This window comes from Pan paniscus, chromosome 6 (assembly GCF_029289425.2).
Source record: "Pan paniscus chromosome 6, NHGRI_mPanPan1-v2.0_pri, whole genome shotgun sequence".
Lineage (NCBI taxonomy): Eukaryota > Metazoa > Chordata > Mammalia > Primates > Hominidae > Pan > Pan paniscus.
In genome coordinates this window covers 44802880-44826119 of record NC_073255.2, presented here as the reverse complement: position 1 = coordinate 44826119, position 23240 = coordinate 44802880, and the positions used below count along the sequence as shown (strand labels likewise).

The 23240-nt window shown below is 41.2% G+C and overlaps 2 protein-coding genes across 31 annotated transcripts in view; one reads left to right on the top strand and one right to left on the bottom strand.

Moving 5' to 3' along the window:
* The window catches only part of STK17A (serine/threonine kinase 17a), a 42133-nt gene extending 40885 nt beyond the window's left edge, over nucleotides 1-1248 (top strand). The window contains exon 7 of the mRNA XM_008960740.5: nucleotides 582-1248. Within this exon, the coding sequence (XP_008958988.2) occupies nucleotides 582-906 (325 nt within the window). The 3' untranslated portion in view covers nucleotides 907-1248. The remainder of the gene's footprint in view (nucleotides 1-581) is intronic.
* The window catches only part of LOC100977063 (cytochrome c oxidase assembly factor 1 homolog), a 121066-nt gene that overhangs the window by 15480 nt on the left and 82346 nt on the right, over nucleotides 1-23240 (bottom strand). For 9 of the 30 annotated variants that reach the window (XM_055115878.3, XM_063606214.1, XM_057302854.2 and 6 more), the window contains 3 exons: nucleotides 21422-21570; nucleotides 16797-16873; nucleotides 15481-15905 (listed from right to left, as the gene is read on the bottom strand). In XM_055115878.3, coding sequence (XP_054971853.1) covers nucleotides 15806-15905; nucleotides 16797-16873; nucleotides 21422-21570 — 326 coding nt within the window. In that variant the 3' untranslated portion in view covers nucleotides 15481-15805. Of the gene's footprint in view, nucleotides 1-516; nucleotides 812-7241; nucleotides 9636-15480; nucleotides 15906-16796; nucleotides 16874-21421; nucleotides 21571-23240 lie in introns of those variants that run through there. The other 21 variants (XR_010112741.1, XR_010112742.1, XR_010112743.1 and 18 more) reach the window with 7 other exon arrangements.

Sequence of the window (23240 nt, the reverse complement as noted above, 5' to 3'; positions counted from 1 at the left end):
ATTCAATATTAAAAAACTGACAGTTTTTTATTGAATCTCCTCCAACCAAAAATAGTTCAACATCTAAAACACCATAATGGAAACACAAAAATGTTGACATAAATCTAGGTGAAACCCTTGGCTTAATATAACTTGAAAGAAAAGGGGGCAAAAATGAAAATATTTTGAGAAAATGTGAACCATACCTCAGTATAACAGGATTTAAATATTAATTAGCAAAACTGTATTATTGCAAATGTGTCATGGCAGTAAATAGCACTCATAATTCATGGTTAGTAGAAATTGACAGTGAAATGACAGCTAATCTCTAGCAGATACTTCCCATCTGTTCTTGATGTCTCTCAAGAAAGCGTTTCAGACATAACTTACTTAAAATATTTCAACATTTTCACAAAATTTTCAGCATTGTGGGAAATTGCACCCAAATTCCAAGACTACTAGTTTTATTCAGGAATCACAGTAAGATTTTTGCCAACTTGTCAGACTTCCCAAAATATAATGCAATAAATACAGTACCTTATGCTCTAATTTTAATTGAAGTTCTAACATGTCTTAACTGTAAAACATGTATATCTTTACAGAGATCGAGCCACTGCTGAAGAATGTCTAAAGCACCCCTGGTTGACACAGAGCAGTATTCAAGAGCCTTCTTTCAGGATGGAAAAGGCACTAGAAGAAGCAAATGCCCTCCAAGAAGGTCATTCTGTGCCTGAAATTAATTCAGATACCGACAAATCAGAAACCGAGGAATCCATTGTAACCGAAGAGTTAATTGTAGTTACTTCATATACTCTAGGACAATGCAGACAGTCTGAAAAAGAGAAAATGGAGCAAAAGGCCATTTCCAAACGATTTAAATTTGAGGAACCTTTGCTACAAGAAATTCCAGGAGAATTTATCTACTGAGCAGTATTTCCCTTTAGAACTTCAAGATTTCTACATTGAAAATGTTAATATTATTTATGGACCTCTGGCCAAATGGTACATGTACTGGAAGTGGATAACCAGTATCACTTACACAAACAAATTAACTTTGTCAAATTTGTGGAGTTAGGTGGAAGCCAGATTTTAAAAGTTGCCAACCAGGAGATTTAACAGGTACAGTTACCCGTTTCAATGTTATTTTTAAGAAGGGAGATGTTGGCACCTTTGAATTCTACATCCTATTTCTCCAGAATGAGAATTTGTGTACAAAGATATTTGTATTCACTTTCTTTAAAAAATCCAAGTAAAAGTGCCAAAACTACATTTCTGTAAATCTCTTGCATTATTCATATGTGTATCTATATCTGCATAATGTTTGTTAATGTCTACTAAAATTGCTACTTTTTCACTTTGGATTTGTTTTTGGCAAAATTTTAGTCTAAACAGACATCTAAATTTTCGAGACTTAGAATAACATTCACTAAAGTTTGATAATGTCTTTTTTAAATATTTTCTTACTGCTTTATAGTGACTTGATTTGGTTTCTGTTGTGTTTTTGCCTAAATGCTAGTAACATATCAGTGAAAAACCCTAATTTTTTTTTCTCTTCAATGTCACTAGTAAGAGAGGTGGTAATTTTTCACCTCTGAAATTATTCTGGGTTTAGGTGTCAGCTCTTGAGCTGCTTCCCTCATCACACCACACTCACATGCATCTGTTCTCTCTCACACTCTATACCCCTGCCACTTCCTGGCACCTCCCCCCATGCTTCTCATTTAATTTTGGCCACTTGTAGGTATCAGTGTGATCTGATCAACACTCTGGTTACCTTGGTCAGTGAAAAGATGCTACTATATTGCTTTTGTCCCAAAGTGAGTAAAATCCCCTAGAGCAGAGAGAGAGAGAGAGAGTGTGTGTCTTCATGCCAACCACAGCCTGTTTCTGCTGAGTTTCTTATTAGCCCTCAAGCTATGCTAGGAAAAGTTATAAAATGCCAAAATATTTATAAACATTTACTTTGTCCATAAAAAATTTACATTGGATACTCTGTAAGTAGGAGGTACTTTGTCCCAAAAAGATGTATAAGAATGTACTAATAGTTTTATTTGATTAGGATTGAACAGTTCAGTTGTATCTATGCCCCACAGTGACCAGTAAAGTCCAATTAAAATATGGAAATGTAAAAGTGTATGCCGAATACCTTAAAGTAACTAATTATCCTTACACACAAAAGGCTCAGTGCATTAAATATTTGCCTATCACCTGTGTGCTGTGTACCGTGGCCATGCCTCGCTCTGCACTATGAACAACTCAGACCTGTCCCTTCACGGTCTGATTAGGGTGTCGCACAAATCTCTCTCCCTAACATGGTTTCTCAACTGTCAAAATCATGAAAATGACAGCACCTAACCACTATTTTAAAGTATGTACAGTAAATACCCAAATGTGTGTAAATGTCATAGACATATACAAAGTCAGTAATCTCACCCAGTCCTGCTGTGTGAACCTGTCAAAGCACCTGGGAGTGCTCTTTACACCATTAGGTGAAATTCATCAGGCACTTCAGACAACCAGGTTGCACTGTTTTCTCACTAAATTGGCTTTATTTATACAGTTTCCTGGAACCTAGCATTCCTAAACAAGCTCCAAAATGCAGAAGAAGAAATTGTGCCACAGTGATAGAGTTTTTAATGAATATCCATGGCCACAGTGTTGAGTCTCAGGTAAGTCTTGGAAGAAGGATAGAGTTTTTAATGAATATCCATGGCCACAGTGTTGAGTCTCAGGTAAGTCTTGGAAGAAGTTAAACACAGTATTAGGCAAATATTTATCTCTCTGAAAAAACAGGGAGGAGGTGACCAGGAAAAAATAACCACTATTGAATGACACGTTTGTACTTGATGGATCTGTCATCAAGTTTTAAAATCAGAATCATTTGGGCTTTTTAAAAACCATTTTATACTCGTAATAAATATATTTAATATAATTGCTGTATTTGTGAGAAAGATCTGTTTTCTTTTAGCTGGCCACTTCAGTTTGCTGCGTATCTTTAGCTGCTGTTGTGCTTAAATATATTTAATATAATTGCTGTATTTGTGAGAAAGATCTGTTTTCTTTTAGCTGGCCACTTCAGTTTGCTGCGTATCTTTAGCTGCTGTTGTGCTTAAATACTGAGTCATAGGGTGCTTTTTTAAGAAGCCCTTCAGAATATACTTGTAAAGGTGTATTGGCATTTTTTGGTTTATAAGATAAAAACAGGGCATGAAGAGCCCTCATAGTATTAGGCCAAATAAAATCTATTAATAACTGCCAGCTAGCTCTACACTTATCTAAAGCTGTTAATGTTTCTTTTTTTCTATCACCAAATTTATAAAGGACTAAACAGTACTATTGAGTTTACTCGGTTTATAAATCCAATTTTAACTATAATTCAACAATATTTTGGTGTGATGAGACGTTGTTTATGAAATGTACAAAATGTATAAGTTTTAATCAACTGGGAAATGATATTTGATTGATCTTGTGTTTTGTTGTTTTCAAATGAAAACTAGGAGGTAATTAATACCTTTCTCTAGTAGTGGTATAGAGGAAGGACAGATGCTCATTGTTGAATCTCTTAAATTTTTCCAGCTAACCTCAGTTTGGAAGAAAAATGTATTAAAGGGTTATAAAGATCACTTAGAGAATGTGAGACAGAACGTGAATTACAGTCCTCAGTAATGTAATGGGGGTGGTGCGTGGCTCAGTCCATAGAGGCCTATACCTGTTTAGAAAAAATAAATACCAATCCATGGACACCAACATACATGAATATAGATAGGAGAAAGATGACTAGCATCAGCAGACTAATCCTAAATACATTTTAAACTCACACCTCAATTTGAATTAGACTGATAAAAATGAAAAATAGCCATGTACTATATATATTGTCCAAGATTGGCCACCTCATCCATTCTATCTGTTGCAGAATTTAAAAAGCTAGATTGAACACCTTGATCTTAACCTCGAGAGCCTTAATCACTATTGTTTTGGAGAGAAGGGGATATAATTTACATATCATGAAATGTACAGATCTAAATCCATACAGTCTCATCAGGCTTGACAAATGTACTCACTCCTTTAACCACACTCCTGTTCTGTTGCACTGGTTTTCCTTATCCTCAAACTCATGTAGTTGGAATCATACAGCATGCACCATTTGGCTTCTGTAACTCAGCATGATGTCTTTGAGATTCATCTATGTCGATGCTTATATCAGCAGTTTGTTGCTTTTTTTTGTTTTGTTTTGTGTTGTGTTGTTGAGACTGGAGTTTTGCTCTTGTTGCCCAGGCTGGAGTGCAATGGTGGGATCTTGGCTCACTGCAACCTCCACCTCCCAGGTTCAAGGGATTCTCCTGCCTCAGCTCCCCAAGTAGCTGGGATTACAGGCATGCGCCACCACACCCGGCTAATTTTTGTATTTTTTTTTTAGTAGACATGGGGTTTCACCATGTTGGTCAAGCTGGTCTCGAACTCCTGACCTCAAGTGATCCACCCACCTCGGCCTCCCAAAGTGTTGGGATTACAGGCGTGAGCCACCATGCCCAGCCTGGTTTGTTCCTTTTTATTGTTGTGTCGTGCTATTTGAATGCATGATAGTTTATGTAGCTATCCTTCTGTTCATGGACCCCTGAGCTGTTTCTGTAGGGCTATTATAAATGTGCTATAAATATTCTTGTACAGGGATTTTTGTGGACATGTTTTCATTTCTCTTGGATTAAAAAGCTAGGAGTAGAATTGCTAGGTCTTATGGTAGCTGTATATTTAACTTTTTAAGAAACTGCCCAACAGTTTTCTAAAACCATTGTGCTGTTTTGTGTTCCTGCCAGCACATTGTACTCTGATTGTTTTTTACATCCTTGCCGACATTTGGTATTGTCCACCTGTTGCATTTTAGCCATGCTTCTGGATATGTGGCGGTATCTCATGGTGGTTTAGTTTGCATTTCCCTGATGACTAATGGACAGTACTTTTCATGTCCTTTTTTCCTTTTAATTGGATAGGACTCCTTTGTGCATTCTGGACATAAAGGATTGTCAGATTTATGTGTCACATATATCTTTTCCCACTCTATAGCTTGCCTGTTCTCAGTAGTATCTGTTGATGAGAAGAAGGGTTTAGTTTTGGTGAAATCCAATTTATGAATTTTTGTTTTACAGTTAATGCTTTCTTTGTGCTCTTTAAGAAGTCTTTGCCTACCCAAGCTCATGAAGATACTCTTATTTTTCTTAGGAGTATGATAGTTGTATCGAATATTCAGGTCTGTGATTCACCTTGAATTAGTATTTTTATATGCCATAAAGTAGGTAGGCATCAAATACCTTTGAACATTCTACTGAACATTCAGTGGTTCCAGCACCACTTGTCAAAGAGTCTCCTTTCACTGTTAAACTGTTTTGGTGCCTGGTCTAAAATCATTTGACCATATATATCTGTGGATCTAGTTTTGTTCCATTCTGTTTATCTTTTTGTCAAAACTTGGTAAGTCTTGATCTCAGGTAAAACAGACGTTCTAATTTCTTCTTCTGCAAACTGCTTTGTTTATTCTAGGTCCTTTGCATTTCCAAATAAATTTTGTCAATTTCCACCAAACTACTCCCAGAAGAAGCCTTGTGGATTTTTATTAGGATTCACTGAATCTATAAGTCAAGTAGTCATCCAATCCATAAACATGTTTTTCCATTTACTTCATTTTTTCTCAGCAGTGTTTTACATTTTTCAGTGCAGAGATCCTGTATATCCTTTAACTGTATCCCTGTGTATTTCATGGTTTTTGATGCTGTTTTTTGGATAGTCTTCATATTTCAGCTTTTTTTGTTTGCTTTTAATACCCCAACTCTCATTTTTAGCTCATCATGCCTAACCAGAACTATGTTATAAATTATTTAAATGAGTCTTTTGAAACTTTTGTTGTTAACAGTGGGAGTAAGTTTGCTTGAACTGAAATTTATAGTAACAAAATTGGATGGAATCCCTCCTCTACTTTTTCAGATTAGAGATGCAATAATGGAATCGCAGAGGGAATATGTGATTTGCCCAAGAGCTCACAGCTGGTTATGGGCAGAACAAAGGACAGAATCATTCAGATTTCCTGACTGCTCGTCAAGAACTTTTACCTCAGTGGATTCTACCTTTGGCCCCATTTTAACATCCAAAGTAGTTTTTAAAAATTACTTTTGTGTAACTTAATTTTGGGTTTCTTTTTTAATAACTAGAGGACAGTTAACCTGAGACGAGGCTAGTGCAGAGGTCAGCATACTGTGGCCTGTGCTGCCTGTTTGGTGAGGTTTTATTAGAACAGCCACACCTGTGTGTTTACATTTTGTCTGTGGATGCCTTCACACTACACCGCGCGGGTGAACAGTTGTGACAGAGATCTGAAGGCCTGTACAGCCTAAGGTATTTAGTATCTGGCCCTTTACAGAAAAAGTTTGCCAACCCCCAGGCAATTATAATCTAAATATATTTAAAATAGATATTTTCTATTTAAAACCAATCTTGACACAGTCCTTTGGGGAGCAGCTTATTTTACATGGCAGGATAATCTTATGACATTTTCTCCTTGCCATTTTTATTGAAATAAGTGGAGATTTTATTTACTAAAAATAAAACTATTTTTCCTAAATATGTTAGCAGCAGAAAAGTATCTGTTTCAATACATTTTGATGGGTTTGCATGAAAATTAGTATCTCTTCAGTTATCTCTATTAAGTAACCAGCTTTCTAATAAATTGTAAGAGAAGTATACCTAGAAGATAAATCAAAGTATTTGGGAAGAGATATGTTTAATCCTCAGCTGGAATTATTCAGGTGAGGAGGACTGTCACCTCATCCCTGCCCCCGCTTTTTTTCTCTAAGCCAATAAAACTGTACCCTGTCCCTTTTAAAGCAGCATATTCAATACTTTTATCCTATACTTTTTAAAGCTTTTGATTTCGCAGTAGTTACAGACTTACAGGGAGTTGAAAAGACAGTACAGATACATCTTTACATAACTACAGGAAATTGATATTTGCACAATGTATATCATTTTATGCCATTTTATCTTCCTACCAACACATTTGAGATATGGAACTGCTTCACTGCTATATAAAGATCTGTTGATGTCTACATTTTACCAGTTAGAGTGAAATGTAGAAAACTCTCTTGCCCGTCCCCTCCCCCCCCATTTATAATTGTCTTAAACATAACCTGCTACGTACATTGAGATCTATGTCAGACAATTTTGCTTCCACTACCAATTTAGAAAACTCAAGGAGGAAAGTCTATTGTATTCACCCGTATTTTTGCTGTTTCCATCGTTCTTCCTGACATCCCAAAACTTTTTTTTTTTAAACATTTCCTTTCTGGTTCAAGAACTTCCTTTAGGGTTGGTCTATTCAAGGTCTATAGGGTAGACTCATTCAACAAATTCTTTTAGTTTCCTATCAACCGAGAATGTTTTTATTACCCCATCACTCCTGAAGGATCATTTCACCAAATAGGAATTTGGAGTTGACAGAGTTTTGTTTTGAGGCAGTCTTGCTCTGTTGCCCAGGCTGGAGTGCAGTGGCAGGATCTTGTCTCACTGCAACCTCCACTCCCGGGTTCAAGTAATTCTCGTGCCTCAGCCTCCCAAGTAGCTGAGATTACAGGCATGTGCCACCATGCCTGGCTAATTTTTGTATTTTTAGTAGAGACAGGGTTTTGCCATGTTGGCCAGGCTGGTCTCAAACTCCTGACTTCAAGTGATCTGCCCACCTTGGTCTCCCAAAGTGCTGGGATTACAGGCGTGAGCCACCGTGCCCAGCCACAAGTTGATAGTTCTTCTGGCACTAAAAGAACTTGTCTCACTTCCTTCTGGCCTCCATGGTTTCCAGAGAGAAATCCACTGTCATCTGAGTTACTTTTCCCTCTAGTTAAGATTTCACTTCTTTCTTGATGCTTTCAAGCTTTTTTCTCTTTAGTTTTCAGAAGTCTGTCCTATCATGGACTTCTTTGGGTTTCACTCAGCTTCTTAAATACAGGCATAACTCAGAAATACCCATCACTTTCAGTTCCAGACCACTGCAATAAACCAAATACAAGCAAGTAAGTCACATGAAGTTTTTGGCTTTCCACTGCATATAACATGGTTCATACTGTAGTTTTTTTAAATGAGCAGCAGTGTTATGCCTAAAAATAATGTACATACATTAATTTAAAAGTACTTTTAAATGCGAGAGGAGGGTAGGAAAAGATAAGTTGCTGAAGCCTGCAGTGACTGTGGCAATTTCTTAAAGTAAGACAACAGTGAAGTTTGCTGCATTTATTAACTCTTTCATGAAAGATTCCTCTGTAGCATGCAATGCTGTTTGACAGCATTTACCCACAGTAGAACTTTTCAAAATTAGGAGTCAATCCTCTCAAACCCTGGCCACAGCTAAGTTTATGGAATATTCTAAATCTTTTGTCATTTCAACAATGTTCATAGCATCGTCACCAGGAGTAGATTCCATTTCAAGAAATCACCTTCTTTGCTCGTCCATGAGAAGGAACTTCTCATCCATACAAGTTTGATCCTGAGATTACAGCAATTCGGTCACATCTCTAGGCCCCTCCACTTCTAGTTCTCTTGCTATTTTCAGCCCATCTACAGTTCTTTCCTCCTCTGAAGTCTTGAAACCCTCCAAGTCCTCCATGAGGATTGGAATCGATTTCTTCCAAATTCCAATTAATGTTGATATTTTGACCTCCTCCCGTGAATTGAATGCTCTTGATGGCATCTAGAATGGTGAATCCTTTCCAGAAGGTTTTGAACTGACTGCCCAGAACCATCAGAGAAACCACAAAATGTATTTCTTAAATAATAAGTTTTGAAAGTCAAAAGTACTCCTTGATCTATCGGCAGCAGAATGGATACTGTGTTAGCAGGCATGAAAACAGTATTCATCTCCTTGTACATCTCCATCAGAGCTCTTGGGTAACCAGGTGCATTGTTAATGAGTAGCAATATTTTGGTTTTTTGATTTGTTTTTTGAGACAGGGTTTCACCATGTTGCCCAGGCTGGTCTTGAACTCCTGGCGTCAAGCAATCCACCCGCTCCAGCCTCCCAAAGTGCTGGGATTACAGGTGTGAGCCACTGCACCCAGCCATATTTTGAAAGAAATCTATTTTTTCTGAGCACTAGGTCTCAACAGTGGGCTTACTCAGTAGACCAGGCTGTAAACAGACCCAACGTCATCCAGGCTTTGTTGTTGCGTTTATACAGCATATCTTAAGGGCCCTGGGATTTTCAGAATAGTCCATGGGCATTGGCTTTAACTGAAAGTCACAGCTGCACTAGCCCCTGACAAGAGTCAGCTTGTCCTTTGAATCCAGGCATTGAGTTTTTCTAACTATGAAAGTCCTAGATGGCATCTTTTTCCAATAAAATCTGTTTTATCTACATTTAAAATCTGTTGTTTAGTGTAGCCACTTTCATCGATGGTCCAAGCTAGATCTTCTGTGTAACTTCTACAGCTTCTCCATCAACATTTGCTGTGTCACATTGTACTTTTATGGAGATGGCTTCTTTACTTACATCTCATGAACACTGCTAGCTTCAAATTTTCTCCTGCAGCTTCCTCACCTCTCACATTTAGTGAGAGGCCACTGTGGGGTTATTAATTGGCCCAATTTCAATACTGTTGTGTCTCAGGGAATAGGGAGGCCTGAAAAGTGGGAGAAAGACGAGGGAATGGCCAATTAGTGGAGCAGTCAGAACACACACATTTATCAATTAAGTTCACCATCTTATGTGGGTGAGGTTCATGGTGCCCAAAACAATTACAATAGTAACATCAAAGATCACTGATCACAGCTCTCCATAACAGAGTAATTTAAAAGTCTGAAGTATTGTGAGAATTACCAAATGTGACACAGACACAAAGTGAGCACAAGCTGTTGAAAAAGTGGCACCAAAAGACTTGCTCGACAGTCGCCACAAACCCACAATTTGTAAAAAACACAGCATCTGCAAAGTGTAATAAAGTAAAACACAATGAAACTAGGTATATACGCCTATAAAAGGTTCATTTGTTTTTGACAAATTTGTAAACTCTCAGCCATTTTTTTTTTCAAATACTTTTTCAGCCCCACCCTCCCTCTCCTCTTTCTTAGAGCCATGATTCATATGTTAGGTCTTTAGCTAGAGGCCCACAGGTACCAATTGCAGTCTGTTTTCTCCGCTCAGATTTTTATTTCATCTTTAAATTCAGTGATTGTTTTCTCTTTACTCCTCATTCTGCTGTTTAACCCATCCAGTGAGATTTTTGTTTCATTTACTCTTCTCAATTCTAAAATTTCCATTTGATTCTGCCATCTTCTAAGACGTCCTATTTTTTTCATTTATTCCAAGCATGTTCATGATTGCTCACCGAATCTTTTTTTTAAATGATGGCTGCTTCAAAATCCTTGTCAGATAATTCTAAAATCTGTGTTATCTTGGTGTTGGTGTCTGTTAACTCTCTCTTCTCATTCAGGTTGACATTTGCCTGGTTCTTGGCATAAGAGCATGGCTTTCTGTTCTATTCTGCCCATTTGGGTTTGAGACGCTGGACCTTGTTTGAATCATGTTTTCGTAGGTCTACTCTGACACCACCCAAGTGGGTGACGGGGGCATGTGGTGGGGTTGATGGTTCAGGCTCACTACTGAGTCCCTTTGAATACAGGCAGGGGGAGGGGTGGCTAAGTGCAGCTTCCCGCTAGAACACGTGGGTCCCACTGATACCATGGGAGTGGGGGGAGTTGTTCCTCCTGGGTCAGGGTAAAAGTCTAAGCTCCCAACATGGCCTCCACTGACACTGTGGGGGTTGGCCTCATTACCATCCTGCAGGGATAGATGTCCCAAGCTCTCTGCTGGGCTAGCTCTGACACTGCTCCAGCAGGGGATGGGGAGGCCTCATTACAACAGGCAAAGGAGAAGGTCTAGGCTCCCCACTTGGCTTTTGCTGATGAGGCTGTGGGATTGGGGCCACGGGTTTTTCTATGGTGTTTGCATAGAGTAGGGCAGTTACTGTCTTAGAGTTCTCCATCTTTCTAGGTTGCCCTGTCCTGATCCTTTGGCTAGAGACACCAGGCTTTGCTTAGCCATTGGCTCCTATTGGTGTTTCTGGGGTACTGGTTTCTCCAGCGCCTCATATTTGCCCAATATGAGGCAAAAGAAAACCCAGGGAAATCGATGCTGTGTTATTCCTTGGGTACTGAAGTTCCTAGCCATTTGGTCTTCTCATCTTTCACAGTAGTCTGATGTTTGTTTTATGGAAGTCCAGGCTGCACTTAGTGGAGGAATAGCGAGAAGTGTGTCTACTCTTTCTTGTTTCTTCTACTTTGTTTTGAATAGTGAATTTTCTAACAATGTGGTCCTAGAAAGTAGCTTAGTTTATAAAATATATGCGTATAAATATAACTTTTATATAATTAATTTTATAAATATTGACTCAGTCAAACCACCAAGGACATGTTCTGCAATCAATGGTTTGTGTGTCTCTCCAATTGAATATTAAGTCCTAGATCTAAGCCATGTCTTAGGTTAAAATAATTCCAGGATTTCCCGATATTGAACCACCTTTGCATTCCTGGAATAAACCTCTGTTAGTCACTGTTAACAGCAGGGTGCACTAGGTTAAGCTGGGGTAACAAATAGCCCCCCATCTTAGGGGCTTGTAAGGGTTTATGTCTCCCTTATGCTCCGTGTCCCACTGTGGGTCAGCTGTCCGAGCCCCCAAGCCCTTGAAGTAGCCACCATCTGGAACATTACCAATCTTAGGGACGAAGGCAAAGTGGACAGCATGAACCAAGGGCTGGCACTTAAAACTTTTACTCAGAAGTCCTGCATGCCACTTCCACTCACAAGCCACACAGTCACACCTAAGTTCAACGAGGCAGGGATGTATAATCCTCCCACAGGAAAGAGCACTGAGAGGGAGAAGCACCAACCTATTTCGTGAAAAATAATACAATATACCACTACATATCACTGGATTCAGTTCACTAATATTTTATTTTGAATATTTGCATCAACCTTCATAAGGGAGACAGGTCTATAGTTTCTCGTTTCATAAAAATAATTTGGAAGTGAAAAATTACTTTTGTCATTAAGACTGCAAGGTGACTGATGTGGTAGCTCAAGTTAAAAGATAAGTGTTACATCTTTTAGGTGTATAGTAGGGGGTCTAATTTCTGCCTTGGCTTATTATTTAATAATAGGTTTTTAACATACCTCATGTGATCTGATAAGTCAATTAAAAAGTTTCCTTAAAAAAATTCCTTTTGGAAATTTCCTCTAAGGGAAAAAAAACTTGCAAAATAATTTAGGAATGAAAAGTACTCTCTCCTGCAAAGTCAGATTTCACTTCGGCACCCAACCCGTGTCTTAGAGGCATGTTTTTAGTATTTTCATTTCCTACTTTTCTGCCCTGGATTATAACACGGGCGCAGTTTTTCTGTACACATTCCTGACAGTGCTTTCAACTCAGGAACTCTGCCAAAAAACATGCCTGAACCAGGAGCGCATTACTAAGGAGGTGAGAATCTTCTAGTGGGTGGAGACTGGAGGTTTTCCTATCACCCTCCCACCTCTTTCTTGACTGCCCCCATCATTGAGCCTCCTGTGTAAACAGCATCTTTTGCCCAAGCATCCCAATGAGCAGTATAAACATTGTCTCACCTGTAAGGCAAGTGATTGGTAAATATTTATTCATAGTTTTCAGATGGACAAACTGAAAACGCCAGAGTCAAGTGGCCTAAAGCCACTTCCAAAGCTGCTTGCTTTGGGAAAACCCTTCAGAACTGCCGCTTCTTGAGCATTTCCCTGGCCTTGCTGGTGGCCAGAGGACAGAAGGAACTATTGTTAAGTTCTGGCTGTTTTGTGTATATATAATTTTAGTGTCACTGTTCCTGTATACAAATTTTACCTAAACTCAGCAATAAAACCTTATCAGGTATTATCAAGTCCTTGGGTTGGTGAATAGGGAATGTTTGCAGGCAAGAGGAGGCTAATTCTAGGAAAATTGAACAAAGACAGTAAACTCTGTGACTGACTGACTTACTTGAAAGTCATACAGGTCTTGTCAGTACACATTCAGCACAATCTCTGAAACCTTCATTAACAGTAGAATCATGTGCTTACCCCCAAATCTTTGATGGCCACAAATTGTATGCAAAATGTCAACACTGGCATTCACACACTGTGGCCAACCTACCTTTCCAGGCCTCTCTTTTACTTTACCTGCACTCATCTACACGCTGTCCAAACTGGGCTTCTGATTTCTGGAGCACAGCTCCCATTCTGCCCGCTCTGGGGCCTTTTTCATGTTGTGCTTTCCACTTGCATGTTGTGCTCTCCATCATGTCTGCTTATCAAAATCTTGGATTTCAAGGCCCACAGGGACACTACTGCCTCCGGACAGCCTCTTAGATTCCCCCTAACTGATATCTCTCTTTTCTACATCATTTTCAGCAGCACAGCTTGAAATTCTTTTGGCACAGTATTATAATACTCTCCACAACCCCTGCCCATACACCCAGCACACTAGCTGGTAAGGAACTTGTGGGTGGAGGCCCTGCAGCCTCTTCTACAGTAAAGCACATAGGAGTCACGCTACCATTTGCTGGCTGTGATCCCTCTCCTGCAGTCTTTACAAGTCTACAGTTTGTATAATTCTAGGAAACCCCTTTCTCTGGTCTCTGGGCTATCCTGTCTCTTTATGGGATATACTGGGGGCCCTTCCTCAAAAAGTCACCTTTTCCTCTGATGCATTATCCAAGACATCATTAAGGTAGTTAGTGGAGTCGATGGCTGAGTCACAGTGATGAATGGATATACAGGAAACAGTGGACTGCAAGTGTACATCACTGCTATCCTCAAAGAACAGGAAAGACAGTGTCTACTGCAGTGATGAAGTTCCAGCCTGTTCAGAATCACCCATAAAGGCATTAAGTGCACAGGAAGTAAATGTGAACAGAAAAAATACCCAAGATAGCGGGTTTCAAATAGAAATCAAGGAGCTCTTCACTACATAATACTATTTCCTATCAGGTGGATTAGAAAAGCCTCTCCATTAATTCAAACTCTACACTTACTTTTACTTCAGAACAGATGGCCAACCTAAGCCCTGGTTTTCTATAATTTGGCCATAGCAAAGAAACAAAATTCAAACACTAAGATAAAGTAAAAGTTGTCAGAGAACAGACAGATAGGAAGCACCACATAAACTCACAACATATAGACAGTAGGACAGTGTGTAACTTAAAGAGCAAAAGCACAAACCTGTACAGTGCTCTGCCATTTATTTTAAAAGACTGTAGAGATTGGAATATTTATCTGAACACACTGACAAAAGTGCTCTCAGGGAGACACTTTTCACTGTATAATCTACTCAAAGAACACACAAATATGTTTTTAAAGAAACAACTCCAGAATAGAGATAACTTGTAACAACTGAAGACCTCATGCTCTACTAGCATGTTTAAGCTCTTTTTTTTTTTTTTTTTTTTCTGAGAGGCTTCTCTTCAATGAATATTAAGAATGTAGGAAGAGAGCTCATGGCTGTCCTTCATTGTAGACAACCACAATGGCATTAAGCCTGCTAATGCTAAGAGGGTTAAACTGACCTTTTCAAAGCAGATACCAGATTTCTGTTTTTGTAGGCTCTGGTGCCCAGAAGGAAGTTCTTTTGCTTTATAATATGTTTCCTTATAAGACTAATAAAACCTAAGAATACAATTATCTAACATGCGGTTAAGTTGTTTGGAAAGCAGATGGATAAGAACCTATTAGCTTTCTTTTTCCTTTCCTTCCCTTTCCCTTCTTTTTCTTTCCTTTTTTTTTTTTTTTTTTTTTTCTGAGACAGAGTTTTGCTCTTGTTGCCCAGGCTGGAGTGCAGTGGTGAAATCTTGGCTCACTGCAGCCTCTGCCTCCTGGATTCAAGCAATTCTCCCACCTCAGCCTCCCAGGTAGCTGGGATTACAGGCGCCCGCCACCACGCCCGGCTAATTTTTTTGTATTTTCAGTAGAGACGAGGTTTCACCATGTTGGCCAGGCTGGTCTCAAACTCCTGACCTCAGGTGATCCGCCTGCCTTGGCCTCCCAAATTGCTGGGAGTACAGGCATGGGCCACCACACCCAGCCAGACGCTGTTAGCTTCAAACTAACTTTCCTAAGTTAACTTTATATGTATATGTACACATATAAATTTTCTAAGCTTTCAAAATGTTTGGAATAAAAACAATTATTTTGCAAATCTTCAACTGGGCAGATGGTTGGTGTCTGAAATAGAAATAAATAAAAGCAAAGCAAACAAAATATTCCAAAGTGATTGATAGATAATGTCCACAAGCTACTTAACAACATGAATTCAAGGTAGAGTGAAAAACCAAAGTGGTCTTCCTCATCATTCTCAGGTCAATAATTTAGAAAAAATCCCTTCAGTACTACTAAGCTTCAGGCTTTGTAATGAGGACTGAAAATTCCAGGGGAAAGGAAGAGGAAGAGAAAGGAAAGAAATGAGAACTAGCAAAGATCAACAAACATTTTATTAATTCTGATTCCTTTTATCATGTGCTTTTTTATACAAAGCACTTTCAAATACATTACATTATCTTAAATTTATAATAGGAGTTTCTTTCGGATTCAGTTTAAAAATGACAAATAGCATTCGTTGTGCCCAAGTTAGAATTACACCAAAATTACCATGTGCTGGCACATACCATCATCCCACTGGTGGCTGGAAAACTGGGTTGCAGGAGTGTCTGTCACTGAGATGGGCCACCACCCCAGTGGCCATATGGTAGAGATGAGGGAAGGATGGACTAGAAGCAAGCTGGGTCTTCTGGGTCGTCTCTACTCCTTTTTCACTTCATCACCGTTTTCCCCACTGAGCTTGAACACAGGAATCTGCTGACCATCCTTGAGCTCTAAAAAGACCTCGTCAAGGTGCCACCTGAGAGAAACCAAAAGTATAGTATCTCTTATCTATGAAGGCTGAGGCAACAGCCGTAGTCAAAAAAAGGGGCGCGGAAAGCAGTTGTTTTGAATAATGCCTTAAATTTTTTTAAACATTATTTTGTGCGAGTGCTGTGTCAACACAATTTTTAACATTCTACCATGGGCTCTCATTATTTAACCAGCTTCGACTTCAAGGCAGGCTTAACAATGACTGACAGGCGAATGGAAGGGACATCAGGAAGAAGGAGCAGTTTATTTCTCATTTCCTAATTCACAGTGACCTTCAGTTCCTGGCATGGAATCCAGCCAGCTTGTACACTAATCCCAGGCTCAGAGGTCAGTGAGCCCAGGGTGAGCTAGGTGGGGCCTCCTGCTCCTTTTGTCCTTGGGAATTAAAACACAGCCTGGCTAAACAGCAAACATCTATGAGAGAGGCTTCCCGTGGGGGAAGTGAGTGGATGTAGCTATTGGCAACCAGACAAGCAAAGCCAATTAAGGGGTGGAGAGCTTATGCAAAGAATGTGATGAATAAATTCTGGAACAAGAGTCCATGCCCTTTATTCATTTATAACAATTGAGGCAGTCAAGTGAGAAGCTGTAACATAGCATCAAATTATGATAGACCTAGATCACTATAACTGGAAAGTTTTACAAATTCAACGGCATAAGGAGAGGGCAATTCAGTAGACTGTATGGATAAACTGGACTCAGCTAAGAGCCGCAGTACTGGCTTGCTGCCCAGGCCACGAAGCTTTCAGCTTCAAGCTTAAAAAATAATTCTTCCTATGCCCACAGTAATTTAACAACAAATGAAAACGGAGTTGGGGTTGCTTTCATCAGGAAGTCTTCCTCCCGCTCCCCCACTGCCGTCACCTTCCCAGGATACCTCTGAAAGGGGCCACCTCTGGATGAGTGGACGTAGAGAAGGCCCTCTGACTTGGATCCAGAGACAGGAATCTTCAACTGTGGGTGTAAAATGACAGAAAGGAGAGATGTAATTGGATAATTATTGTCATTTCAGAAGATGACAAAATGATGCTTTCTAGAGCTAAGCCTATAAAATCCAGTGATTCTCCACAGAAGTGAGTTCTTTTCTAACAGCCCAGCTGGAGAATCCACTTGATTTTCCAAATGTCCTGCCCCTCTTTGGTTGGCTGGTAAGGTCAATGGCAGTCTTTCCATTTGGCAAGGAGGACTCCTATGTCAATGCTCTGGGTACTTCCAATGATCGCTCAAAAGTCCACTGTTAAAAAGGAGCAAACTCCTGATACACGCAGCAACATGGATGAGTATCAAAAACACACCAAGCCAAAGGGCTTTACACAGGAGGAGTATATAAGTATTTATGTTAAATTCTAGAACAGGCTAAACTATGCTGGAAACCTGTTGTTATTTTGATGGATTACAAAGTAATTTTCAAACACCATTTAAAAAAAAAGAAAAGTGACTGCCTCTGGTGGAGCTGGAAGATGTGAGAAGGGACCCACTGGGTAGGGCACGAGGGAATTCAGGTGCTGGGAACAATCTACATCTAGATAACGGCTTGAGTGACACAACTGGGTGTATTTGTTAAAACTCATCAGATAGGACGCTTGGATTTGTGCCTTTCACAGAATGTAAATTTTACCTCAAAAAAAAAAAAAAAACCAGGAACCATAACAAATATTAAACTCTACTTAATGATATATGTGCTTATGTGTATGATGTTTGAAAATTACTTTGTAATCCAACAAAATAACAATACAGATTCATGGAAACAGAGCAAAATCCAATTGTAGAATCCAGGTACCAGCTATAGGTGCTCACAGTATAAATTCTTTTGTCTTTTTTGTACGTTTGAAATTTTTCATAATAAAATACCCAAAAAAATTCACTGTTTTAAAGAGGGACCTATTGCCAGCAAATTGGTACATATTTTGACCTGGACCCTAAAGAACAGGCTTTAAAGAAAATACAATACATGAAGGCTTGTCTGAGAAAGACAACACAGAGTTCTCAGTTTCTCCTTCATCCCCAGCACCACAGGCTGGGCTCGTACCACAGGGATGCTGCCAGGTGCTGCCATGCCCATGCTCAGGGAGTCAGCCTGAGAGCCCGTAAGCAGTTGATCACACTCCGATTCAGAAAAAAAACAGTGAATGCAATATTTTTGGTTTCTCATGAAAACCAAAGAAGGTATGAGCCTCGCGAAGGAGACACAGGCACAGTTAATAAGGAAGCCCGTCATGAGACAGGCATCTCCCAGAGTGCCTTCCTGTGTCCTCGGTGATGGCCAAAGATACCTCCCGGGGCAGGGGCAGGGGAGGGAGTTGGGGCGGGGAGTATCCCACCCATTCCAAATTGCCACCAAGAGAAGAAACTACTGAGGTACACATTTGTGCTTTCCAAACACACCTGAAGGAAGGCACAAGATTTGGAACATGGCTCCATAACTCAGGTGAATAGGCAGTCACCTAGTCACACTTCAAGAACAAATCTTTGGCCAGGTATGGTGGCTTCCGCCTGTAATCCCAGCACTTTGGGAGGCTGAGGCAGGTGGATCACTTGAGGACAGGAGTTCGAGATCAGCTGGGCAATATGGCAAAACCCCATCTCTACTAGAAATACAAACACTTAGCCGGGCATGGTGGCGCACACCTTTAGTCCCAGCTACTCAGGAGAGTGAGGCAGGAGAATCGCTTGAACCTGGGAGGTGGAGGCTGCAGTGTGCCAAGATCACACCACTGTACTCCAGTCTGGGTAACAGAGCAAGGTTCCATCTCAAGAAAAAATTTTAAAAAAGAACAAATTTTCAGGGTCCCACTGTTTGAGTCAAGCTACAGCTTTTCTCTGGAAATTATAGAATTAAGCAACAGAGTATACACTGAGCATCTCTGGATGCTTTAAAAAAAATTTAAAAAGGAAGGAGAAAGAAATGGGCAGAAGCAAGAAGGATTCTGAAGAAGAGCAAACTCTGAGGGGCCAATGTCTGAACTGTGGGCAGCTGTGCTTCCGTGGGTAGATGTGACACTTTACAGGTTGGTTCCTTCACCAGCCAGACCTTGCCAAAGATTAAAGCAGGAGTTCTGGTAAAGCAAAGTGTTGGTCACTGGTGACTATCTCACACACATACTTGGGAAAAAATCCCAATGTATGACAATTACTTCATGAACAACTGAAACATCTCACCTCTGGAAAAACTGTAAAAACTGCAAATAAAGGAATTTGGGATAAGAGGGCATATGCTGTATACAGGCATCCTCACAAACCGCTGATTATAAAGAAAGGACCCTGACAGAATGTCAAAAATAGTCCACAAATTGGAAGGCATGCACTGAGGCTCCAGGTGGCCATGATGCAGCAGACTCTGAACTCCTGTCACTGCAGAGTCACAGCATTTGGCCGCAGTAGAAGCCAGAACCTAGCACCACAACCAACATAGTCACAGCATGGCCAAGGCCCCAGGGATGTGGGGAAGCCCAGGAAGGCGCCCTCTCAGCACCACTGGGGCCAAAGTGAAAGCTGGACAGGACAAAGCTCCCACCAAAACCACCATGGCCTTACCCTACTCTCACTGGGGTTCCTGGAGCACCAGATCATGGATGCTGCATCAACCAGCCCCAGCAAAGGCGCCTTTGGCACACAATTCCTCAGCGCTACAGCTGGGCTCTGTGCTGAGAGAAACGCAACAGCCAGACCTACCCACTGGCTTTTCCAAGTTCTCAGGATTGCTGGGGTCTAGCCAAGTGACCAAAGGCAAGGAAGCAACAGACAGGCTCCGCCACACCATGGGAGCAATCCGGTGGCCTGGCACAGAGTGAGCACTCCACACATGCCCAGCCCTTCCCTGTGCTCCTCCTCCAGGATGTCCTCTCTCACGCAGTGTCGCTGCCATCCTTCCACTCACGTCCATGCTGGACACTGGACCATCACCTCTGACCCACCCGCTCCTGATACATGACTGTTACCAAGTTCTGTCACTTGGATGCCACGATGCCTTCACATCCGTCTTTTGCTTCTCCAGGCCACACCTCTGGTTCATGCTCTCACCACTGCACACCAGTGTGGCCACATCTCTCTCCTAAAGGTGGCTCCCTGTAGCCAGTCCCTGGGCATTACCAATCTACACAAATCCACCTTCTTTTAAAACTGAATATTTTAATCAGAATACCAGAGCATGAATTGCTTTTGTAGTTAGAAAAAAGTCTCATTAGAGCTGGGTCCATTAAGAACATACTAAAAATAACAAAAAATAATGTAGGTCAGATCACCTCACTCATCCTCCAAATACTTTACGGGCTTCTGCTGCCAGAGTCAAGCACACACCTTCTAAGATGACACTGTGGCCCCTGGTGGCCGCAGCCCCTCCTACCTGCCCACACCCACCTCGCCCACCTGTGCCTCCACTGCCATATCACACTGACAGGGGACACAGTGATGAACTTTCCCAGGCATGCTGCTTCTCAGCCGGGTGTTCCTCTCCACCGTTCAAAGTCCTCACAGCCATCTCCCAGGCCTCGAGCCACTTCCCCTAGGCCTGCACAACAGTGACAGGGTTTCCCTCACCCTGTCTTACTCAGGAATTTTCAACTGTAAACCCCCAAAAGCCTTCTGCACCTCTATTCCCCACATAGCTTAGAATCATTTCCCAAACCAGAGCATATACTCAAAATATGTTTGTTAAACAGAACAAATGTGTTTTACATGCAAGTGAGTGTGATCAAGTACAAAAAGATAAGTTATAGCTAAAAAAAATGGGTTGGTATTCTGTGGAAGCAATGTAAATAAATACACTTTAAAAATCAAAGTTTAAAAGAGTTGGGTACATTTGAATGAGCACTGACTGGATATAGATGCATTTCTCTCTTTTTTTAATTTTACAGACAATTTCACTCTGTCACCCAGGGTGGAGTGCAGTGACATGATCATAACTCATTGCAGCCTCCAACTCCTGGGTTCAAGCGATCTTCCTGCTTCAGCCTCCTGGGTAGCTGGGATTATAGGTGTGCACTATCACGCCTGGCTAAATTATAGATAAATAGATTAAAGATAGATAGATAGATAAATAGATAGATAGACAGGCAGGCAGAGAGACAGAGAGAGAGAGAGAGAGAGAGAGGGTCTTGCTGTGTTGCCCAGGCTGGTTTCAAACTCCAGGGCTCAAGCAATCCTCTTACCTCAGCCTCCCAAAGTGCTGAGAGCTATCAAAGCCAACATGGCAGCAAACCACCACTGGTCATTTCTCTACTACCTTCAATTCAAGATGGCGACATCAGCATACCCACTGCATTCCCTGCCACATCAATTCCCCAGAATGGAAGAAAAATATATAGAAATATCTATAATATAAAATATATTTTATATAAACATTAAAATCCATAATAGAAAAACTTTTTTTAAAGGTGCCAAACCTAGCTTTACTTAGTGGATTTTCCCATCCCAAATCCTTAACTCCAGGACTTTCCAGGAGACAGTAGACTCTCCTCTCCTTCAGCAGGCACCAGCCTGCGGTTCGCAGGGAAAGCACATTACCTTGGCATCAGCAATGTCCACGAAGTTTTCCCTGTCGATGAGCTTGAGATAATGGATGTTGAGAGGAGGGCCCAGAGCTTCCTGTGCCTCGGGATGGCTCTGCAGCTGCTCCACTGCCAACTTGTAATATAAACCCCTGGAATGAAACTCTAAGGACGAAAGACACACTTATTTTCTTTATTGAACTTGGTCAGGTAGAATCTACTACACAGAAAATTAATACAATTGACGTACAGGGTAGAAACAGAAACGTGAAATCTGTGGATGGACGAATAATTAAGACCATCTACGCTAAACTGTCCATTTTACAGACTCAAAAACCAAAGCACAGGCAGGCAGTGTTTTGCAGGGATGTACAGATGACCTTGGGCCTTGACCTCATGCAGACCCTTTCTGCTTCACCTCATTTCTACCCTCACTCATTGCCTTATTTCGACACCTAAGGGGTTTGGTCAGCTCTTTAAGTTTCCTCTCAAGTCTCTAAGTTTGCTCTAAAGTCCTACTATGATTCCATGACTTATTCAAAGTGACACAGCTGGTCCATGGCAAAGCCGAGGCCAGAATCCATGATACCTGACTTCTAAACACTGCCTGTTGCACTAAGTTGAGACATAAAATAGAAAGACCACAACATTAACAACAAAAACCTCAGGCCAAGAAACAGGATATGAAAATGTTCATTCATCGAGATTTAAGCCAACATTTCAACTCAAACTGCTCTCAGTCTCAGGAATCCTTCTGAGCCCACAGGCTACCTGGGAACTCCGGGCAGCACCTCCCTGAAGCTGTAAGTTCTAATAATCAGCTGCCCAAAGGAGGGAGCAGAGGCAGGCTTCCCAAGCAGGGTGTTCAGTTTGGCCGCAGAAAGTGCTTCTCTTCTGAAGGTCCCATCACACTAATGAAGGGAAAGGTGACCTGACCCTGGAGAGGCCAAGGGAATCCCCCTCCTGGGCTGCTTCCCAGGAATAGGGATACAGGGAATACCACAAGCATGAACACGGTGCCAGCCATGACAGGAAAAGAAGGGACAGAAGCTGTGTCCAGACAGCTAATCATTATTGAGTGATTTCTATGGCTAGGCACTGTTCTCAATATTCCACACATCTCACAATGTTCAACAGCTCTCGTGTTGTGAGATTCAATTCTCACCTCATACACAAGCACTAACATTACCACACATCACACCAATAAGGTAACTAATGCCCAGAAAGGTGACAGACTCCCCCATAAGGCCACATAGCTGGTCAAGAGCTGGAGCCGAGATTCAACCATTCAACCCAGGCAGTCGGCTGCTGTGCCCAGGTCTCACCGACTTAGCAGCCTCCTAAGGGAGAAAGGCTGTCACACCAGAAAGCTGAACCGTGACCCAAAAGTGCACCCATCCCTCTCATGTCCTGCCCCTGACCCTTTGGCAGAGGGAAGAGGAGGCCAAATTATTCAGTCTGAATCATTCCTGGGAACGCTCATCTCAGGCCCCCTCCAGACTCTGCAACTCCACCAACTCTGCAGGATGGTGCAGAAAGGCTGGAGAGGACACTGGAGCCTGTTTGCTTGTCTGCTGGTGACACTCACATCCTGGGAAGAAGTGAAAATGTTGCAGAGCGGATGACGAGCCAAGCTGGGTGGGGATAAAGGAGCCTTAAAAAAGCCAGTCTAGAAAAAACTGCTGCCGCTTTGCCACCAGTAGCATTAAAATGACCTTAAATGTCCTGGCTGCTGACAGTAATTGTGGCCTGTCTTTACAAATTCAAATTTGAGTGCAGTGGGGCTGGAAGCGGCATCTGTCGGGATTTTGCCATCGTGGTCTCTGCTTTTATTT